The following is an 18,819-nucleotide window of genomic DNA, read 5'->3' as shown; positions in this document are numbered from 1 at the left end:
AGTTTTGAAATGATAACAAAGTTTAGAATACTACCTTTGGGAGAGGAGGTCCAATGGGACCTTATTGGGAGAATAAGAGTGGCTTAAAGAGTGTTGGTAAATTTTCAGTTCATCGTTTGAATGGAAGATATATATCTAATTTATTATGCTTTATAACTTTTATATGTATCAGCATTAAATAATACAACTTAAATGACAAAAAACTCTCTCCTGTTCTCAGGAGTCAACTTAAAACATCAAAAGATGTATGACTGATTTTCTTGTTCACACATCCCACATCCAAAATACATGTTACTTCAGGATCTCTGGCTTAGTATCTGATTTATGCTCCCAATCACCAACATACCACAGTTATTATTGGTTCAAGATTCAAGGGAAATAATATACTTTGACTACCTATTTGCGCTATGTTGTTCATAATTTTTTTCCTCACCAGGTAAGAAAACATAAATGCAAAAAAAGAGCCTAAACAACTTACTTCAAATCACCAAACTAAAGGGGGGGCAGACCAAGATTTGAACCAAATTTCATCTTACTTCTTCTACCCCAGTATGCTAATTTCTAAAAACCATGTGCTGGCACATAAGCCCCACTTCATAGCCTTGAGGTTCTCTTGAAAATGCTCATGCAGCTAGTTCAAGATCATGGAGTCATCATTGTATTTATCTTCCCTCCCATGCCAAGTCCTACAGAAAAGATGGAAAAATATATGTTCAAAGAAAGAATAAGTTCAAAATCATGCTGGAAAGAGTACAAGGAGTAGAAGCCAAAAAAAAAAAAAAAAGAATTTAAAAAACTGATGAAAAATCTCATTGAAAACATTAGCAAAACTAATAATAATCCATGGAAGGCTAATAATAAACATGTCCTATTAACAAATCAAGGAAATATAAAACAAAGCAGCATGAGAGAAGGATTCTGTTATCTGATGTTTCTATTGGCTCTCTCTTGTATGATGGCATATTTACTGTGTTCTGTGATTTTTGCCTGTGAACTCCTATACCTTGGAATTATATTGTGTACAGTTCTCTAAAGTCTGGGTTGATGTACATAATTCCAGATAGGATTTTTATTTGCTTCTGCCAAGTACACTGGGGCGCGACCAATCTGGTGCCACTTAAAAATAAGTTATTGGTTTGAGATTTTTAGGGCATCTAAGTAAAAATTTGTCTTGAATATTTTTAAGAGAGTTTCTGATTAGGAACTCTCAGGGGACATTTTCTCACTTCTCAGTGCCAAAGTACAGAAAGGAAAGCACTCCTTTCCACAGGGCTGGGTTTTGTTTAGTTTTTGACAAGTTTACCCTCAAATTGAAGGCTTGGCCCCTTGAGGCTCTAGCATTATACAGCAGCCTCTTAGCAGACTTCACACCCTCAGCTGGCATGGTCCAGGCTCCAGGTATCCATCAAAACAGAAATTCTATGTCATCAGGTTTTAGCAGGTGCCCTCAAGAAGAAAACGAGCTTTGGAGTTCCTTGTCTATCCAATTCCTGCTTTTTTAGGCACACTCTTTTTCTTTTTCTTTTTTTTTTTCTTTTTGGTCAACCAAGCGCTGGAAGATGTGAATATTTTAACACACTTAGTTGTTTTTCAGCATTCACACATCTAATCTGCCTGAAATAAAAGTCTGTGTTTTTATTGTTTTATTTTGACTTTGGTTAACCATCTTTTAAAAGACAAAGATGTTTCTTATTCATAGAGAACTTGTAATCTAATACAGATATAGGGCTGAAAAAACAAAACAAAACAAAACATAACTTACAAGGGACAGATAAAGGCAAAATGTCACAGTGGCCCAGTACAGAATGGACTCGGCATAGGAAGCCCTGAAAGTGGAAACTCAAAATTCCCATTTAATTAATTAAATGGCAGTTGGATTCTGAATGGAGTGAATTTGGGATTTGTAGAAAGACCATGTAAGTAAAACATCATATCATACAAGGGGGCAATTAATCTGTGTGAATAAAGGGAGTAAGTTATCAAATAGGTAAAACATTTCATAGGCTTCGGAGAAGAGCTTCATTTCAATTTACTGTAACAGGCAACAGAGAATTCTTAATGGGTTCTTCAACAGGCCAGTGATAGAAGCAATATTAGGAAAAGATTATTTTAACCACTCTCTGAGCTGGAGAGGAGTGAGCATACAGAATGTCAGGACATGACTTCATGCAGCAGTCTACATAGTCAGCCAAGATCTCCTTATCAAGCTCCGCTGGCTTCTTAGACTTCCTTTCTAGCACCTTCATCTTTGAATGTCTTTGAATGCAATAAGCGAGCTCATTGCTTCTTTTCCTACACTTACTCCTACTGCTGTACCACATCTCTCCATGAACCACACCATCATTTAACCTAGCAGAAGACTGTAAATCACCCTTGAACCTTCCTTTTTTCCCTTAACAACATCCCATTAATGACCATGAACTGATGAAACTAACTCCTTGAGAATTCTTTCGTGGGTCCTCTCTCTCTAGTATCACTGCCTTAGTGTAGGGTCATATCATGTCTCAACTGGACGACTGCAATTGTTTGGTAATTAGATCTTGGCTCCATGGACCCTGGTCCATGTCCCTTCCATCAGTACTTCATAATGCTGACAGCATGTCCTTCCAGACGCAGATCTGATTACATTACTCCTAGCGTGCCTAAAAGTCTTCAGTAGCTTCCCCACTGACATGCTCATGGTTCTCAAGTGAAAATATGGGGACTCCAGATTTGTTACTCGAGGAAGGAAAAGTCTGTTGGTTAAGAACCACTGCTGCTGTCAACTAATGTTACTGATAGGAATGGGCCCCTTTAGTAGGTTTGGGGAAAAGAAAAAGAATTATCAATCAATAGGAAAAGGTCAAATTAAAAGTCATCTGTGGGTACCCAAGGATGTCCACACTCTGGGGGGCCTGCCAATCTCTCAGGTCTCAACTTCCCCAGGCCTTACTGTCCTTTATCCCTTCCAACACAAGACTCTCCACTGATGTGGATCCTATTTGCAGTCCTGCCCAAAGCTGTTGGGCTGTTTTGCGTTTTAATATTTGGTTTATTTCTCTCATTCCAAAATTCTCTTCTTCCACTTGTGTATCTGACAAATGCCCACTCACCTTTCTAGATTCATATTAAATGTCAAGGTAATCAAATGTAATTTTTTCCACAAAGCCTTTCTTAGTCTCCACTATGGCAATGATGAATCCCTGCCACATATACTTCTAATGTCACACCAATGGCACTTTCTTTTATTGTTTACAGGGTCTGCCTCTCCCCTAAAGGAAATGTAGCTTCCTGAAACCCAGGGTCTCTATCTTATCATGCTGAGACTCTGCAGCCCCTGTACTGTGCCTGGTATAACAGTGCTCAGAGAAGTTTTATCAGTGACTGATACAGTATGTAAGGACTCTACCAGCACTCAGATTCTCTGGAAAAAGATACTAAAAATATCTGCAAGAGAGAGGGAAGTAGGAAAAACTGGAGATACAGATATGAATTTATACTCATATAAGTCATTGTTCCCATATGTAAGAGTTTAGGAAACAGGATCATTAACATAATAACTGCATGTGATAATCACCATTTGTTATATTCTTATGGATCATTTTCAATTCTCTTGGCCTTTACAAAAAAATGTTGGAACGATATGATAAGTTCTATAAAATCTAAAAGAGAGTAACTATTCAGGAAATAATATAATTTGGAATAAGTTGCTCTAGACTGTGATAAAGCCTTGATGTTCTATGAAAATAATTTGTTTCTGAAATATAAGACTTCTGGGATTCACAATAATATGTAACTATATCTATCCTGAGGAAAAATCATGACTCAAATTTATTAGTCCCTGGAAGTTTTAAATTTTATATACATATATATATATAATTAAATTTATTTTTATATCTGTTATATATTATTTATATTATATATTTAAATACATAATATATAAAATTATACATGTTTATAATATATTTAAATGATATAAATATATACATATATAGAGAGAGAGAGAGAAAGAGAGAGAGAGAAGAGAGGAAGAATCACCAAATTCTTAAATTGTGTTACTAAAGGTCCAAGTTAAAGCTAGAGAATGTGCATTTCATGATGAAACATTTTAGGCCTTCCTAATATAGTCAAAACGTTAATAACAAAGATTTCACTTCAGTGACATTCAAGATTTTACACTATATTTTTAACACATCAGACACGGCTACAATTATATTTATGTCAGAGTTGCAGTTTGTCAAGTAGCTTATTAGATTTTTCTAAATGCATGGCTGGGTAAATTTTGGCTTATTAAACAATTATAAGTTGTCAGTCACTTTAAATGGATTTACTCATATAATAAATACTAGTTGGCTAGGGACCATTTAAAAAACACAAGTCAGTTATCCTTAAGTAGACCTATTTCCACTTAAAATGGACAGGAATAAACTGGTGATGAGAAAGGAGACCGTTAACTTTGAGGCAGAGACTGGGTGTCAAAGCAGGGTGTTGGAGAAATTCTTTTTTTTTTTTTTTTTTGTTGGAGAAATTCTTAAATGGTATCTCTTTGAAGAAAAGAGCCCACCAACAAAGAAAAGGAAACCCAGTGAAATAAGTGTAGTGAATGTAGGTTCCACACAGAGCCCATGGAATGCCATAACCCCTGTGAGCCTACAAAGGCTTGGTCAGAGACACACTTGCTGAATGTGACCTTTGACACATGCATAGAAGGTGCTGTGATGGGGATTCCTGGGTGGCTCAGGGGTTGAGCATCTGCCTTCGGCTCGGGGTATGATACCGGGGTCCTGGGATTGAGTCCCACATCAGGTTCCTCCCGGGGAGTGGGCTTCTCCCTCTGCCTATGTCTCTGCCTCTCTCTGTGCCTCTCATGAATAAATAAATAAAATCTTAAAAAAGAAAAAAAAAAAGAGAAGGTGCTATGATAACCCTTGGGAAATGGCTTCCCCACCCGTAGTAGAATGTTCTGGAGAGTGGGGTGTCCAGGGGAATGGCAGCTGATTGGAACATCACTTAGAGCTCTAAGCAGTTCTTAGTTGTTGGTGGCATTGTTGCTGGTATGGGAATGATTTTCAGGGTCCACTAATGAATTAAAAAAATATATATATATATTATATACATATTGCAAACTTCTTAGAAAAAAGAGAACTAGCCCAGTAAACCTCTCATTTTGTGGATGCCATTACTTTGGTTGAAGTGGAGTGAAACCAAAAACAGTGAATGGACTTTGAATTATCCTATTGAAAAATATTTAATAAACAAGGATACAAAAGATAGGTGGTTTAGGTAAACACACGAAAGGTGTCTTGCCAAATCTTAAACTGCTTTGGTATGAACTGATAAAGGATCAACTACTCTCAGATTTGTGACAGATTTTTTGGTTTATCAATCAGGGACTGGACAACATGAATCTAAATCTATCAAAGAAATAGTCTGAAAGTCTGGGTCATGTTGAGGTTACTTCTGACTTGGAACGGAGCTGCCATGGAATGGAAACTCAGAGACATCATCAAGAAGATTCCAATGGACTGCGCTGATTTTGAACTTAACAGAAGCTGCTGATCACATTCATATGCAGCACAAAAAAAAAATTCAACAATACTTACTTCCCTTTTTTAATCGTGTTTCTGCCAAGCAGTGGATCAAGGACTGGGTCTATTGTTTCCTCCAGATTTTCAACTAAGATGACATCTCCAAAGACCAAAGCAGTTTCAATGGCATTCAAAAACCTTGAAATTCAATCAGAATTGAGATAATAAAATGTATATAAGCACAGGGAAAATGTTCAGAATTATTTATATTAAATTATATTTGATTTAATGTAGACTTTTTTTAATGAGACAGACTTAGAGAAATCTGTTTCATGAAGTATTCAAGTAGATTACATAGAAATTCATGATTAGATTTTGAGATGAATTACACAGTGATATTTTCCAAGTGAAATTCAACAGTATGAATAAGTCTATGTGTAAATTAGTTCTTTTGACAGTAACCATGGTTCAGACAAATGCAACTTACCCAACCATCATAAATTTAAATTCATTTAATGAGTCCTTTTTTGATAAAAAAAATTCAAAATATATTGAATACCTTGTGGTTTTGTCAAATATTCATTTTTTTAAACCTTAGTTTCAGTCATGATAAGTGGTAAATTATCATTATACTACATTCTCCCTCTCCAAAAATAGGCTCTCCCCCTCAAAAATAATTTCCTCCAAGTATTCAGATAAGCTAGGAGTACATATATCTGTATGACAGAAATTTCTTATTTCGTTTTATATGTGAAAAGATGATAAAAGGGTCAAATCAAATACCAGTAAGTCTAAAATTATTTAATATTAACTGAACACCAACTATGTACACAACAACTTTATTTATCAGACAGTATTGTCATGAGGACCTAATGACAGAAAGTCTTGGAGTAGACTCAGTTTTCAAAAGCAATATATAAAACTTGACTAAGAAATTCTCTTTAGGCATTCAACATTGGGACTTGCAGCCATGCTAAAATTCTACAATAGGCAAGATATATATTCAGGAATAGGATTCTAATCCACTGACAATTCCTGTGTTGCCATATGCCAAATGCCCCAAAGGATTACAGTCCCTCCTATTCCATTCTTGGTCTTAAGAAACTGATTTTTCCACTCGGGTGCAGTGTTTGATTTCATCTTCAACCTAATTTCATCTTCAGGTAAGTGGATGCCATGTAACAGAAATGCCCGTTCAGCAAAGATGTTTTACATAAAGATGAGCAAGCAGATAAACAAGAGATGTCATACTGTCACGTCACAATAGCAGAGCAGTCTAGCAAGTGCCTGGACTGTAAAAATCAGACCCATTTCACAGCAGCTAAACACAAGGCCAATCCTCCCAATTTCACATACCCTTTCTGGCCCAAATGTGTCACTTTCAAGTCAGTTCCGTACTTATTCTTGATCCACTTAATTCCCTGTTGCTGGGGATCTATCATCAGCGGCCAGCGCTCACAGTGTGTTAGGATGGTGGCATTTTCGGTGGACATCCTGTCATTGGGGAGCCCTTCGTTATTCCAGGTGGCAATGGTAGCGTCATCCGTCAACATAGCAATCACATCCAGGCCTTCAGTTATTGGGATGGAAACCTTGAAAATCAGAGTTGAATGCAATAAATGGCCAGCATCGCAAGGCAAATGACTCACTGTAACAGACAAGAAAATGAGAGACCAAAACCAAGACAACACATGCAAATTCTCTTTGGGAGCTCTGAAGCCACTGTGAAATACGATCTGACACCGATCACAGTATTTACCTCCCTGAATTCTGTCAAATGCAGTATTCAACATCTGGTTTATTACTGCATCTGATGTCAAGGGAAAGAGACTTGGCCCTACATCTATGGCTGCTCCAATAGGGAGGACACCAACTGAGACACCAGGGAGGACTATAGGACCATAGAAGTGTACTTGCCCCATGGGCTAATCACCCCACACAAGCAATGCCATACACAATATCTTGCCCAGGCAACTCATCCTGTGGTACAGGCCCCACACTATGCAGAGATGACTTCTCTTTCATGGATAGGTTCCATGGAATGTATTCAGTCTGCTGGCACTCCATCAGCTTACTGGCTGTACCTAGGAGCTGAGATTGGAGCCTCTCCACTGAGAGGGAACCACCCGCCCTGTGACTGTGGAAAGTAGCATTGCAAAATGAGGAGATAGCTCCTTTAAGAGAGAGGAAGAAACCTATTTTTAATTAATTAATTAATTAATTAAGATATTATTTATTTATTCATGAGAGACAGAGAGAGAGGCAGAGATAGAGGCGGAGGGAGAAGCAGGCTCCATGCAGGAAGCCTAATGTGGGATTCGATCCTGGAACTCTGGATCACGTCCTGAGCAGATGCTCAACCACTGAGCCACCCAGGCATCCCCCTATTTTATTTTAAAAATACTTATTTACTTATTTATTTGGGGGTGGGAAAGATTGCATCTATGTGCAAGCATGGGGCAGGGGTGGGGAGGTGGGTGCCAGCAGCAGGGGGAGTGTAGCACACATCCTGCTGAGAGCACAGAACCCTACATGGGGCTTGATCTCACGACCCTGGGATCATGATCTGAGCCGAAATCATAAGTCAGATGCTCAGAACGGAATGAGCCACCCACATGCCCCAGACACCAGTTTTAAAGAATTAGGCTCATTCTTTACAAAAGTAGACTTTACAAAAAATAATCAAGATTATAGAAAGAAATTTATTAAGGAACTTATTCACCGATATTTATGGAGCACCTCCTATGTAATAAACACTATCTGGAGGCTGGGTAGAGGGTAACATGGAAACATGCCTCAGAAGAGAGGGCAGTAAGAGACCTACTTAGAGTGGGCCGGTGGGATGGGGTGGGATGGGGCGTAGCAGCAGCAGGAGTCAAGACCTGTTGGTCGGCCATGGATCTTCAGCGAAGAAAATGCCAGAAGAGTTCTTACAGTAGAGCTGCGATGCAAATTAATGTCAATGCATCCTAGGGAAAGTAGCACAATATTCCTACGGTCTCTGACCACGGTGTTATCTTAGAAATAAATCAAACTCTATCTCCTATTGACACGAGCAACAAGCTTTGCTATTGACACACAGCTTTCTTAAAGACACAAGAAAATTGGTATCTTTTAGAATAAGCAGCCTCCCATTAGCAAGGGATCTGTGGCTTTACCTTCTTCCCTTCTATTTAATGCAAACAACCTGAAACAACCAGAGGCTTCAAATAACTTTAATTTCTGATGCTAAAAGGAATAAGAGATGGTATACTTGTAGATCTTTGTGTCCAAATTTGATAGTTTGAATTGTTTGAGCACCCACTGGGCACACGGTTGAGTGCAGGGGATTAAAGAGAACCCCCTACCATGTCTACATGGTCAGTCAAATCTAGTAGGGGAAATCAAGCAGGTAGCTCACATTAAAGAAGATCATAATTGCTGTGCACTACTTTGAGATTTAAATTTTTAGAAACAAATTTTAGGATATATTCTTTTTTCAAAGATTTTATTTATTCATTCATGAGAGGTACACAGAGAGAGAGAGAGAGAGAGGTAGAGACACAGGCAGAGGGAGAAGCAGGCTCCATGCAGGGAGCCCGATGTGGGACTCGATCCCAGTCTCCAGGATCACACCCTGGGCTGAAGGCGGCGCTAAACTGCTGAGCCACCCGGGATGCCCTTTAGGATATATTCTTGATAGTATTATGTTCAAATAGGTAGTTGCATCAGTACAACAAGAAATTTTCTTCATTAGAATATTTTTTTTAGATATTTACAATACAGTCATTATTTTCACAATAAACTTTAACCTAGGTTTAGGTAGGGGAAAATAAATCTCATTTCACATGTATCTTCTTTTTAATTCATTCTTCTCTTCAGAATTCCTCAAATGACTCTGCAGAAAGGAAAATAAATCTGGAAACCCAATGCATAAAGGGAGCGCTTTAAGTCTCAAGTCAGCTTTGCAAGTCTATAAGGCTTCATCTAGTTGCTTCATTAAGTAGCATCAATTTAAGTGTCACCCTGATGCTACTAGGAGATGAGCTGGCAAGGGGGTGTGGGGAGAGGAGTGGGAGGGGTAGGTGGGAAAAAGAAACTCTCCTCTGCAGAAAAGAAACTTCTACTGGAGAGAAAGAGAGGTCTGGAAGTACATGCCATGAGCTAACTCACACTAATCCTAACACCAAACGTGTATCAGAATCCTCTGGAAGCTGACCAAGTGGTATATGCCAAAGGAAAAAAGTAAACTTCCTGATGAGGTCACACTTGCATATCTCAAAGGAACCCAAGCACACTATTGTTGGGATTGCAAACTGGTGCAGCCATTGTGGAAAACAGTAGGGAGGTTCCTTAAAAAATTAAAAATAGAATCATCATACGGTCCAGGACTTGTATTACTGGCTGCTTACTCAAAGAACATGAAAACACTAATCCAAAAGGACATATGCACCCTACGTTTACTTCAGTTATTATTTAGAATAGCCAAATTATGGAAGCAACCCAAGTGTCTATTGATAGAAGAATGCATAAAGATGTGTAATATATTCAACAGAATATTATTCAGCCATAAAAAAGGATGAAATCTTGCCATTTGCAACCACATGGTTTGTGGTTAGAGAGTATAATGCTGAGTGAAGTCAGTGAGAGAAAGACAAATATCATATGATTTCACTCCATGTGGAATTTAAGAAACAAATGAACATAGGAAAAAAGAGACAAACCAGAAAAAGAGACTCTTCAATACAGAGAACAGACTGCTGGTTACCCGACGAAATCGGAGGGATGGGTGAAATTGGTGATGGGGGTCAGAGACTACACTCCTGATGAGCACTGGACAATGTACCCAAGTGCTGTACCCCGTACACCTCAAACTAATGTAACACTGCATATTAAATATACCGAAATCAGAATAAAAAGACAAAATGCGAAGTTGCTGAATTAAAAAAAACAAAACCAAAAAAGCCCCACATTTCTCCTCACAGGATGGTGACAAAGCTACTAATATTTAGAAGGCTTTAAGTGTTTACAAAATTTATTCATCTACATTCCCTCTTTTCAATATCTCATGTAACTTATAGGAGTTCTCCAAAGCAGAGATCTCTGTTTTCGTGTAGGATGCTGAGGCTTAGAAAGGCTAACAGCACTAATAGCTCCATGTTTTGTTCTGTCTAGGAGCTGCTAGGTCAGGTTGAAGAGCAGAGTGTAAACCCCTCCATGAACCTGTCCACGCCCTGTTGTGTGCCCAGAGGACAACAACTCTGGATGAAACAACTTGGGATACCATTTTCCTTGGACGTATAGGCCCTGTATGCCCACTACCTCTGTCTTGTTTGGTCACCACCCTCTGAGCTACTCTTTGGATGGAAACAATTTTGAGTAACAGTATAATTTGGACCCTCAAGGCCACACTGCTATGCTGCTGTTTCTTCTCCATCCATCCTCCAGACTCACGCCCCCGAGACCGCACATTCTGACAACGCTTCTTCCCACATGCCCTTTAGCATCCTGGTCCTATGTGGACCAAATTACCTTGCTCACTAGCTGCTCATCTTCACCAAAATGCCAGTTCTCACCAAGGGCAGTAATTCTTAACCCTATGCTGCATACTGGAATGTACGAGGGCTTTCAAACACTGCCAACATGTAGCCTCCCATCACTAATGACTCGACTTCAACTAACATGAATATATTTTAAAAGTTCCCTCCTACCTGATCTCAACATGAGGCTGGGGTGCAAGCACGAGTTTCGCTGGGTCTCACTTCACTTGAAGTTTTCTCAAGTAGACAGTTTCCTTAATACTCTCAATACTCAAAATGTGCATGGGAAAGAACTGTCATTTTTCTTACTTCCCTACAGATCATTCCAAGACCACTGGTCTTCCATTTTTCAATTAAAAAAAAAAAAAAAAGCCTTTTGAGGCTCATGGAGTCCAGTTATACAATCCGCTATATGTCTCCTCATCTTCATTATTAAGGGCATAGCTATTGGTCCTTCTCGCCTTTCTAAGTTTTGCTATCCATCTGTGGCAATGTCGGTGCCCACATCGATAACGAATCTAATTTCAGGCCTTGACATCCTTCATGCCAAAGCTCTGCATTTCCTTTCCACTCCAGCATTCTGGGAGAAAAGGCAGAGGGAGAGTAAAGTAACAGAACCACCTGGGAAGATGATACAACATCCCCATCTCAGGGTTCCCCTACAGCCCCCCACTCCCAATGATGGTGACATGTTTTTGATAAGGGGTTATAATATCTCTTTCCTTAGATGACAAATGCTGTCTCAGACCTTGTAATAATCTGAAATCATTTTATTGAAATCTAAATACCTAATACCCACTTCTTTAAACATGATTGTCTATACCTCTCACCTTTAAATATAATATTTACTATAACCAACAGTAGTAAGATATCTAGTCTCTTACCTACCATGTATTTTTTTATTATGGATATATATATATACACCATTGGATATATATATAAATATATAAAAATATATTTTTATATATTTATATATATTTATATATTATTAAATTTTGCTATTTGGGCCATTTTTCTGCATCCAGTTCAGTGGCATTAAGTACATTCACACTGTCATACAACCATTACCACCACCCATCTCAAGTTTTTTATCTTCCCAACCTGAAACTCCATACCCATTAAGCAAGAATTCCCCAACCCCCTCTTCCTGCAGCTCCTGGCAACTACCGCTGTACTTTCTATGAATCTGACCACTTTAGATACTTCACAGAAGTAGAATCACACAATCTTTGTCCTTTTATGACTGGCTTATTTCACTTAGCATAATGTCTACGAGGTTCATCCATGTTGTAGCATGTGAGAGGAGTTCCCTCCTCTCTAACACTGAATAATATTCCATTATATGTATATGCCACGTTTGGTTTATCGTTCATCTACTGAGGGCTACTTGGATCGCTTCCACCTTTTGGCCACAGTGAATCATGATGCTATGAACAAATATACAAGTACTCGAGTCTCTGCTTTTACTACTTTTGGGTGTATACCCACAAATGGAATTGCTGAATAAGTTGGTAATTCTGTTTTTAATTTTTTGAAAAACTTTACGATATTTTTAACCACAAATTTCTGGCTCCACTTGCATCTCTATCTAGCTTAATTAGCACCTTCCATTCCTTAGCTGTTCCTCTGCCTGTCCCATGACCTTCTCTGCCTTTGTTTCCTTCTGGCTTATTTGACCTGGCTGTCATCTTCTGGTCCTCCCTTTTTGTTTTTACACTTAAAAAAGAAAACAACATTTATGTATTTATATTAGACACAGAGAGAGAGAGTGAGTGAGCAAGAGCAGGAGGGGCAGGGGAAGAGGGAGAGAGAATCTCAAGCAGACTCTATGCTCAGCACAGAGCCCAAAATGGGGATCGATCTCACACCCCTGAGATCATGACTTGAGCTGAATCAAGAACCAACTGTACCACACCATCCAGGCGCCCCCCCAACCCCGCCTTTTTTGCTCTCACACTGTATTATGGATGAAGACCTTATTACTGTGACTACAAATTTATCTTTTGCAAGTTCATCCTTGGTTTCTTAAAGCTGCTTGGCAACAATTAACATCTATTTTCCTATTTCCCTCAACGGGCATTTTTGATGTTTTTACCACTCTCCTCACACATGCTCTCCTGATTCCAATTTGCTCATCTTCGGCCAGATGGTACTGCATTTTCCTAGCTTCCCAAGAGGAGAAAGACCAGCAGGTGAGGCTGCATCAACTTTATATCAGTTTCTCTGCCTCTGACCACCTTTGTCTCCTCCCTCCCACCTGAGTTCAAAGAGTCTTGCTTCTCCTATCCGAGGGTCATTCTACTGACCTCTATTCTGGAGTCCATTTCCTCTCAGCTTCTGGTGGCTCACCCCTTTTCACCCTTCCATCCTCCACAATTTCTTTTCCATTTCTTCTCTGGAAACAGATCCATGCTCTCATCTCACTCACATTGAAGAACCAACCCTGCACACACTCCATGTCTCTAACTAGGTTCTCTGCTTACCTCCTTACTATCATGGGCAAATTCCTCCCAGAATCATCTGTCTTTTCCTTCTACTTCCTCACCTCCCACTTACTGTGTAACTCAGTGCAATCTGGCTTCCTGGCTTGTTACACCTTCGTGGTCACAGAAGACCTTCACATTTCCATGTGTCATGGCATTTTCAGTTCTTAATTCTTCTCTCACTTGTCTCTGTGGCTTTGGCATCACTGACCATTCCCATGTTTATACTCTTGTCTCCCATGGCACCCCGTATGCCTGAGGTGTTCTCCAATCTTTACACTTTCTTCATCTTTCTCTACTTCCCACTTACATGTCAGCACCAAGTCAGTTCACTTTACTCTAAAGCTCCTCTGATGCGATGTCACCTCCCGAGTGCAGTTCTAACAATCACCTACACACATCGATGATTCCCAAAGCTGACTCTCCACCCAATAACTCTTACCCAGCTCCCTACTGGTCATCGACTCTTGAATGCTTCAGAGACACTGTGCAATCATCTTCCTAAAACCTTCAGCTCTTTTTCCAAACCAATTTCAATCTCTGGGAATGGCACCTGCACATACTATCCTATCTCCCCCTCCCTCCCATATGCAATCCGACACTTTGTTTCACCAGCTCTTCCTCCATGCCTCTTCTGGCATCGCTCCCCTGCTCCCACGTCCACTGTCATTCACTTTGTTTAGCTCATTGTCTTCTAGATGGTAATCATAACACATGGCCTCAGGAACAATAGTCTCGTCCCCTTTCAAGTCACTATTTCTTCTGTGCCCAGTGTTAGCTGTCAAAATGTATAATTCTGACCACAGACCTACCTAAAATCTTTCAGTGACTCCTGATGTTTATGATAAAATCCAAACTCTGTTTCTTAGTTTATAATATGGGAATTCAAATATGGCTTATTAATTATGTAATGTTCATCTATATTTTCCAGTCTATAATGATATATCAGCTTTACATTTAAAAAAAAAAACTTACTTACCATTCTAATACTTAAATCACTTGGAACTCTTTTTGTTTGCTTTGAAGCTGTGTAGGAAGCACTAAGTATAGTTTTGCCCAAAAGGTTGGTCAGCTGTTCCATCACCATTCATTGAAAAATCCATGATTTTCCCCACTGACATGCAATGTATATTTAAGCACATATTCCTTTATTTTAAAATATATACTGACAGTCTGGTAGTTCCTCAAAGGATTAAACTTAGAATGACCATGCAGCCTAGAAAAATCCTACTCCTGCATATGTACCAAAGAGAAACGAAATACGTCCACACAAAAAAACCTCTACACAAATCATTCGAATGTTCACAGCAGTGTTTTTCATAATAACCAAAAAGTAGAAGCAACCCAAATGCCCATCAACTGATGAATGCATAAATAACATGTGGTACATTCATATAACAGAATATAACTCAGGCCTAACAAGTAATGAAATCCTGATACAGGCTATGCATCGTGGATGAACCTGGAAAACATGCGAAGAAAAAGAAGTCAGGCATCAAACACCACAAGCTGTATGAGTTCATTCATAGAAAGTGTTCAGAACATGCAAATCTATAGAGACATAAAACAGACTGGCAAATATCTAAGCCTGGAGAGGATCAGGCGACCGGAGCTAATGGGCATGGGGTTTATTCTGGGTGTGATGAAAATGTTCTAGAATTCACTGTGATGATGGTTGTACAACTCTGAGAATACACTAAACACTCCTGAAATGTATACTTTAAATGGGTGAATTATATGGTATGTAACTTACATCTCAATGAAAAGATATAGTGAACATCTACAATGTTCCAGCTGCCATTCCAGTCTAGAGGAGTTAGCAAAACATACAAAATTCTTGCTTCTATGTAGTTGAGGGAGAGGAAAGCTATTAACCACAGCAAATGAATAAATAAAATAATGTATCAGAAAATGATAAATGTTGCGGGCAATTGGGTGGCTCAGTCAGGTAAGTGTCTGCCTTTAGCTTGGGTCATGATCTCGGGGTCCTGGGATTGAGCACTGTGTCAGGCTCCCTGCTCTGTGGGGAGTCTGCTTCTCCGTCTCACTCTCTTTCTGTGCTCTCTCTCTCTCTCATATAATAAATTTTAAAAAATACAAAGTAACAAATGTTATGGTAGAAAAAAATGGAGTGGGATGAGGCATGTTGAAGGACGGAGGTTACAATCCTATCTAGGGATTTGAAGATGTTATTTGAACAAAAACTTCATGGATGGGAATGAGATACTTCTATGTCCTGAGAGAAGACACTAAGACAAAGATAGCAGCTAGTGCAAAGGGTCTGCAGTCAGAACATATCTGGTACATGCAAGAAAGGTGGCCTATGTGACTACAGCAGAGCAGTGAGGAAACGAATAATAGGAAGTGAGATAGAGTAAGAGGCAAAATCATGGAGGGTTTCATAAGACTTTGTATGATTTTTGGCTTTTGCTCTTATTGCAGTGGGGAGTCATCACAGGGATTTTCAAAGAAAATTCACCTTATCTGACTTGCACTCTTAAAGGATCATGCTAGCTGATATGCTGAGATCAGACTATGGGGAAGAGCGACAAATGCAGCAACAGGAAAGCCAGTTAGGAGGTTTTTGCAGTTATTCAAGAGAGGGATGATGGCTTGGCCCATGATGGGAGCAGTGAAGGTGGTAAAAACTGATCAGATTCTGAATATATTTTGAAGGTGTAGCCTACAGAATTTCCTAAACTCACTGCATATGAGTGTCAAAGGGAAAGTTACATCAAGATGACTCCAACATTTTTGGCCCAATCGAGCCATTGTTAAACAAGTTGGGAATACTTGGGCAGAAGAGCTTTTGAGGGAGGAGGTTGGGACTTCAGTCTGGATGTGCTATATGTGAGACATCTTTCAGACACTGGGGTGAAGATGCCAGGGTCTGGGCCACAGATACACTTTTGCAAGTATACTTGCTATATAAAAGGGTTCCTTCCAATGTCACTTTACATATGTCAACAGATCATTAACAAATGACATGCTTGATTTAAAGATTTTAAAAATCATGAAAATCAAAGTGACTCATTGACTGATTAACTTACAACCATTTGAATCCTCAGGATACCTGGGCCAAACTGACAAGCCAGAGACACTCAGGAGACAGTTACCTACGGGCAGGTGGAGCTCTAGAAAACACCCTGATCTAATGAGAAGAAATAGCAACAGTTGCTTCTTGAGAGGACAGGACGAAGAAACACCTTTAGAGGAAAATTAATTTAAAAATTGAATTATTAAGCTATTTTAGCTCCTCTTGGACCCTGGCACAGGTTTCACATGGATGTGACTGTCCTCCCACTTTGCTGTGACTGAATCTAGAAGTCGTCAAAGAAAACTAGCTCAGAAACTGGAACCTTCTTTCTAGAATGACAAACACTGGTTAGGTTTTATGTAGCACTTTCTGCCAGGTGTCCTAGAGACAGAGAAGACTCTTCCAAAGGAACATCGCTCGTATAATTTGGAATCATCTTTTTCCGTTAGCCAGCTATGCCCAGAGATAAGTGCAAGAGTAAGCTGGTCGTGTCTTAGGGGCTACCTCTCAGTCTGCAGGGTGCCTGTGGGTTCAAGAGAGGAAGACAGAGCACTGCAAGGGGTGTAGGGCTACAGGAATCACAGGCCTGTGGTTAAAATGACAATGTGTTCAGCACATATCATCAGAAAACTGCTATTTTGCTTTGGGGATAAGGTCAGAATGTTGAGACATTTTGGATAAGTCAATCAATTCTATTGTTTTATTTGTATGACTTCTTCAAAACAAGATTTTATTTAATATTTGGGCTTTGGAGTAAGTGGGAAAATACACATCGGCTGACAGGAAACTTCCTAGAAATGTACACCCTAGGGATCCCTGGGTGGCGCAGTGGTTTAGCGCCTGCCTTTGGCCCAGGGCGGGATCCTGGAGACCCGGGATCGAATCCCACGTCGGGCTCCCGGTGCATGGAGCCTGCTTCTCCCTCTGCCTATGTCTCTGCCTCTCTCTCTCTCTCTCTCTCTCTCTGTGACTATCATAAATAAATAAAAATTAAAAAAAAAATTAAAAAAAATATTAAAAAAAAATGTACACCCTAAATAATCCTCTACCAGGGATTAAAGATCAATTTTAAAACGAAATTTGAGAAGGCACGTTTTCAACTTAAACACTGTAAAATGACTGGTAGCTTAAGTTCCTACTGTCAGGACTATGTTGCGCCGAATTGTAACACTAAGATGACAAGGTGAAGTTCAATTCTCTGGACAGAACAAGAGGAAGGTGAATTTCCTTATAATTTTGGAAAGAATGAGAAAGCTGGAGAATGCAGAGAAGACCATACAAGAGGACAATTGTCCATCTGAATTACTTATGGGGTGATCCAGGCAAAGACACCCATAAAGAGGATCAAATTTTGGTGAAGATGAAACTGAGAAAAAGGGAAGGGCAGAGTCGGGCAGCTCAAACTCTGAAGCTCATGACACAACTGGAGTTGGACGGTATTAGTGGAACGCTTTATTCTCTTACGTGAAAGCCTATGTCTGGGCAGAAATACTTTAAGAGAAGCTTTGCACTTCCAAGCAGTAATAGAGATAACCTCCTTTTGAAAATCTTTGACATTAAAAAATGTGTGATACAGGTATATTAAATCATTACAAAAGGATTGTTCTTTTAAAGTTATTAATTATGGAATGCCTTTAATAATGAACTTTCCCTCAATCATTTCATTTTATTTCATCTGCACAAGTTCCACTGACAGGTATTTATGTCAGGAAAACAACTATTGTGAAAATTGAGGTATTATTACCAACGCAGAGCATTAATTTACAGAGAGACATAGGATGTCGTAAGGGCTTTTGTCAAGTGAGATGCCACAGTGTTGCAGAGAAAACAAGGGCCTAGAAGTCAGACTTCCTGACTTCCTAGTCTACCCGACCTTATGACACCACCTTAGTCACTTAGACTTCTGTGACTTCATTTTGTCTTTCTTTTCTTTTTTCATTTTGTTTTTTGTACAAGGACTACCATAAACTAGATGATTTTAAATCTTCCGAAGCTGTGATTTCACTCTGCTCATGGGTTTGGATTCTTAGATTTAGGATGACTTATTTTGATAATTGCATACAAAATGCTCACTTTTAATCTGAAAATAGGGGTAAAAAAAAAAAGGCTTTAACAAATAACCCGTCACGTCAGGAAGAGAACTAGGTTTCATGCTATACCCCAACAATAACCCCAATTTGATTTCAGTTACCAGTTTTGTTAAAAGCAGTTGTGTAACTATATTGCTATAGTGTAGAAAATGTAATTTATTATTTCTTCACCCCTGTGTTGAA

General features: G+C 39.2%; 1 protein-coding gene across 1 annotated transcript in view; it reads right to left on the bottom strand.

The window, feature by feature from the left end:
* The window catches only part of DNAH11 (dynein axonemal heavy chain 11), a 318,343-nt gene that overhangs the window by 64,783 nt on the left and 234,741 nt on the right, over positions 1–18,819 (bottom strand). Inside the window, 2 exon segments of the mRNA XM_049093700.1 lie at positions 5,583–5,705; positions 6,864–7,099. Of these exon segments, the coding sequence (XP_048949657.1) occupies positions 5,583–5,705; positions 6,864–7,099 (359 nt within the window).

The sequence above is a fragment of the Canis lupus genome, chromosome 14 (assembly GCF_003254725.2).
Source record: "Canis lupus dingo isolate Sandy chromosome 14, ASM325472v2, whole genome shotgun sequence".
Classification (NCBI taxonomy): Eukaryota; Metazoa; Chordata; class Mammalia; order Carnivora; family Canidae; genus Canis; species Canis lupus.
Note: the sequence above shows the minus strand (reverse complement) of the source record. Positions and strands in the feature narration are given on the sequence as shown.